The sequence below is a fragment of the Episyrphus balteatus genome, chromosome 1 (assembly GCF_945859705.1).
Source record: "Episyrphus balteatus chromosome 1, idEpiBalt1.1, whole genome shotgun sequence".
NCBI classification, from domain to species: Eukaryota; Metazoa; Arthropoda; class Insecta; order Diptera; family Syrphidae; genus Episyrphus; species Episyrphus balteatus.
In genome coordinates, this window is record NC_079134.1 from 160,202,086 (window position 1) to 160,207,433 (window position 5,348).

Sequence of the window (5,348 nt, forward strand, 5' to 3'; positions counted from 1 at the left end):
GTAAGCTGTTGTTGCATTTTACACATACAAAATTATTAACCACGATGTAATGTAATGTTTTTTATTTTCAAGAAAAATCCTATAAGAAATTACAAAAAAATACGCCTTTATTAGACGTGTATGTACAAAAATTGCATACTCAAAAATAAAACAAAAACATAAACACATCCATTATGAACTTAATTTTATTAAATTTGAAACTTTTAAGATTAAATTTTTATTCTTTCTCAATTAAAAAAAAATAAATTTAAATAATATATAATTAAATTTTAGATAGTTTCTTATTTAAATCAAGTATACTTATAATATAAACAAAAACCACTTTTTTCTTAAAGTTTTAATAAATTAGATTGGGTTGCAAAATATTGTATCTATAGATATTAGATAAATACATCATATTTATACATTTAACTAAATTGTGATATTTACAGTGATTCGATTTAAAACAGATTGAAAAAAATAAAAAAAAAAAAAAAATAAATTCGTACAGTTAATGACGAAGAAGATTTAAAATTGAGATAGAAAAATAATTTTAAAGAGTGCAACAAGTTTTAGTAAAAAATAAAAAAAAAAATAAATTATAAAAGTAACAAAATAATATTAATCTTGTTTGTTTTTTATTTTTTTTTAATACACACATAGAAAAAAAAAATGGTAAGGAGAACAAAAAAATATATGAGTCCAAGTCCATCCTTTCTTTTTACATTTAACAAATTGTAGATAAAAAACTTTTATTAAATTATAGGTATATTATAAAGAAGTAGATTTTTTTTAAATTAATAGTAACTTAAATAAAGAAAAAACACTTAGAAAATAACATTTTAATATGTAAATCATTGTACACGAAAGAAAAAAAATTAAATGTTTGCATTTTTTGTGAAGAAATGCTTTTATGATCTAGGTAGGATATCCACACAAAACACACATTGGAAGTGTTGAATGTTTTTATTATTATTATTTTTTTTTTCTGCAATCATAATTAAAATAAATTATGATCTACATATATAATAAATTAATACTTATAATTATAATTTAATTTAAAATAAAAACAAAAAAAAAATATTTATGTAAATTTAGAAAATATATACTATCTATACTGAACCATAATATAAAATAAAATAATTGTTTGCATATTTAACATGAAAAAAAAATGCTATAACTATTCTTATTGTATATATGTATTATGTATAATTATTATTAATATACATAATTATATATATTTAAATATATCGTCATGAAAGTAATATATATATAAAAAATTCATACGCTCTTATGCGGAAAAAAATTCAAATAAAAAATTTAAAACATACACAAATTGTTTTAATAGCTTTTTTTTGTCGGAAATTTAAACAAGCAAGTAGGTAAGTTGGTTTGCAAATAATCTTGCAATGCAAGTGATGAACACAGTTACGGGCATAAATGCGCCATCATACTTTAATAATGTAGGTACTGATAGTTTCTATTGAACAAAGTATAACAATTGCCGGTACAGATATTTTAGCAGCTCGTCTTTCATTTGAATTTTTACGATGTTCACTTCATAAGTCACATCACTCAACTTTCATATTCTTCAAGGGCATACTTACCGTCTTTAGCAAGGAGTGAAAAATGTCAACAGATTAACTTACCTTAAAATTTCTATATAATTTCCCTGAGGAAATTACAAAAAAACCATTAATCAAATAGTTTAGCAGCATAATTTTCATACAATTACAAAAATTTACAACTTACGTTTTCAAACTATGTATCGAAAACCGTGAAATAACGCTGAGCGAAATAATTCGGCGTTATTTCACTTCACTAAAGCGAAATAACGCCGAATTTCAACATTCGAAAAAAATTTCAACATTCGGAAAAATTTCTATGTAACCACCTGCAGTCAGTTTGGTATTGAAATGTCATATTCTTGGCACAGGGACATAAGGCCCATGGAATAACAGCCACTATTTATTTGTGGGGCTTACGTCCCGCTTGAGTGAGACATAAGTTCCAAATTAAATGTGGTTACCACAATTATGATTTGTTTTACTTTTTTTTAAGTCAATTCATATCTACATGATAAGTATAAAAAAATTAGACAAAAAGTATCAAAGTTATTTCGGCGAAAACTGTATATGCAAACGCTAAACAACGCTACACAATGCTACTCTGCGACTCAAGTCGCCGACTTTAGTTGCCGACTTTAGTCGCCGTCTTGAGTCGACTAAAGTCGGCGACTAAAGTCAGCGAATAAAATATAGCGACTCAAGTCGGCGACTCAAGTCGGCGACTTAAGTTGGCCACTCAAGTCGGTGACTAAAGTCTGCGACTAAAGTCGGTGACTAAAGTCTGCGACTAAAGTCGGTGACTAAAGTCTTCGACTGAAGTCGGCTACTAAAGTCGGCGACTAAAGTCTGTGACTAAAGTCGGCGACTAAAGTCGGCGACTAAAGTCTGCGACTAAATTCGGCGACTCAAGTTGGCGACTCAAATCGGCGACTAAAGTCGGCGACTCAAGTCGGTGACTCAAATCTGCGACTCAAGTCGGCGACTAAAGCCGGCGACTCAGGTCGGCGATTAAAGTCAGCTGTCAAAAACCACGTGATGTTTCTTAAATGTATTTTGTACTAGATTAGTCAATTCCCCTTCATTTTTTGACACAACTATCGATTAGTTAATCATTGTGGAAATTCGATTATAAATACTAAAGCTTATGTCGTTTTCTATTGACGAATCTCAGAATGAGATTTGTGAATTTGACAGCTGAAAGGGGGAGTGAAGAGGGGAAATAGTGGACAAATCTCAGATTTCATGATCTATTTGCGTCTTGAGATTCAAAAAAATGACAAAAAAATGAATCTGAGATTCAAGAATCTGATTCTGGATTTTTATCAAGATTCACGCATACAAACACACGCACTTTCACACACACTCCTCTGTTTGACATTTGTCTGAACATTTGTTGTTGTTTTATTTTTTTTATACGCACAGATTTCGCACACAATTACAAAACTAGATTTCATATTCTATTTGCAGTGGAAAATCTGAGAATTTTACACAAAAATCTGAAAAGTCAATAGAAAACGACATTAAAGCCTGGTACGCTGCTCGCGCTAAATTTTAGCTGAGATAAAATTCCCATACATACGGCTAAAAATTTTCGATAATTTGTATGGGAGCTAAAATTTAGCGCGAGCAGCGTACCAGGCTTAACTAAACAACCTTTGAGAACCAATTTAAGCAAATCTGAATAAATTTATCATTTTTCGTCTAGTTATCGATTTTTGTCTACATTTCCATTTCGATTTTCCGTATACGGAATTCCATATTTAATCTATCGATTGAAGATGTTGCCCATCACTAGAATAATTTTTTGACACATTTAATTTTAGCCGGCTGTCAAAAAAAATTGTTTGACATTTCTTAAAAGTTGTTTGGTTTCTATCCAATTTGAAGAATTTCCACTTAAAATTTCTTCAATTCTTCTAAATTACTCCATAAATTCCAACCAAATACAAATAACAAAAACCAAAAACATGGATGAACAAGCCTGTCCACGATGTAAAACAACAAAATATCGAAATCCCTCTCTAAAATTGATGGTAAACGTTTGTGGTCATACACTATGCGAAAGTTGTGTTGACTTGTTGTTTCTAAAAGGTTCCGGCTCCTGTCCGCAATGTAATGTCCCTTTACGTCGAAATAACTTCCGCGTCCAACTTTTCGATGATCCAATGGTTGAAAAAGAAGTCGACATTCGACGAAGAATCTTGCGAGATTACAACAAAAAAGAAGAAGACTTTGAAACGTTGAGAGAATACAACGATTATTTGGAAGAAATCGAACATATAATTTTCAATCTATGCAATAATATCGATATCATAGAAACCAATAAGAAAATCGAACAATATAAAAAAGAGAATCGGGAGATTATTATGCGAAATAAAGCCAAATTGGGAAGAGAGGAATACGAACTCGAGGAAATGTTGGAAATTGAGAAGCAACAAGAAGAAGAGAGACGTTTGGAACTCTTAGCTATCGAAGAAGAAAATAAAAAGAAAAAGATTCGCGAGAAAGAAGCTTTAATCGATGAATTAGCTAGAAGTTATGAAGATGCTAGTAAAATCGTGAGTGCCTTTGCTGAGCAGGCAGAAAAACAACGAGAAGAAGCCAAAGTGGTGCCGGCACCTAAAGCAGCTACTCAATTCTCGACTGGTATTAAATTCTCTCGTGGCGGGGAACAATTATTTCTGCCAGTTCCTAAGCAAGATGAGGGCCCATTGTATATTCATAAGATTCTAGAATTGTACAATGAAGGGCCTCCGGCTCCACCGGAGAGAGATATCGAGACAAAGGGTTACATTTCACATGTTCGTGGTGAGAATTTGACGGAGAGAGCGGGTGGTTATAGGGCGACAATGGCGTGTCAGAGAGCACTGCAGGAAGCATTGCAGGGCTTATTCCATGGAGGATGATAATACCGTTAGATGTCTGTTTACAACTTTTGTTAACTACCTCCTTGAAATAAAATTAAAGTTATTGTTTCTAAAACAAAAAAAATGACTTTTATTTATTGTATTTTGAGTATATTCAATTTATAGGATGAACTGTAGCAGATCTAATTACCTACTTTTAAAGATAAGATCAAATGAATCCTTCTGTTGTTGGGTCACAGTCTCACAGTAGTGAAACTTAATGGAAGAATCACAGGTTTTCAAGTTTGAGAACTATTAAAAAAAACCGTTACAAAATTTGAATTCAAGACTTGAGATGGATTAAAAAAAAAGTACATATTTCCACATGTAAACGTTTTTCATAGGTAAAATAAAAATGGGTTTTCAATCCGCCTTTGTGTGGGAAGGGTATAGCCCGACTCAGGACAACAGGGCTTTGTACACCAAAACTCACGACCAGTGTTGCCAAAAACTATGATTTATCATAGTTTTCATGAATTCTGAACTCAAATCATGAAATCATGTTTTTTTTCTCAAATCATGATTTTTTTTTTAAATTTTTTTATATCCTAAGCAATTAACTTCAGAGCATGCACATCTATTGCTCTTCCAGCTTTTTTCCATAGGTGCCTACGTTGTCTATGAAGATGATAAACCCCAGGGTTTGAACTACGGCATACGTTCGTTAACGTTTTGACTATTGCTCTCTCTATTTAATCAGAAGAAAATGATAGAGACATAAAGCGTCAATACGTTAACGTACATATGCCGTAGTTCGACCCCAGGTTTTCTTAGAAGGGACAAAGTCACAGCTTATGAAAGATCTATTAATATGGCCCAATAGGTCGTATTTAGACCCCCGTTTATCTTAGACAGGGGTAAATCCAATGTAATTTGAATAGGAAAAACTCCAGTC

At 31.6% G+C, this 5,348-nt stretch overlaps 1 protein-coding gene across 1 annotated transcript; it reads left to right on the plus strand.

The window, feature by feature from the left end:
* Positions 1-3,385: 3,385 nt before the first annotated feature.
* LOC129921482 (CDK-activating kinase assembly factor MAT1) lies at positions 3,386-4,525 on the plus strand. The gene has a single exon (XM_056003322.1). The coding sequence runs from the start codon at positions 3,515-3,517 to the stop codon at positions 4,451-4,453; it is 939 nt and encodes a 312-aa protein (XP_055859297.1). The 5' UTR covers positions 3,386-3,514; the 3' UTR covers positions 4,454-4,525.
* Positions 4,526-5,348: the final 823 nt, after the last annotated feature.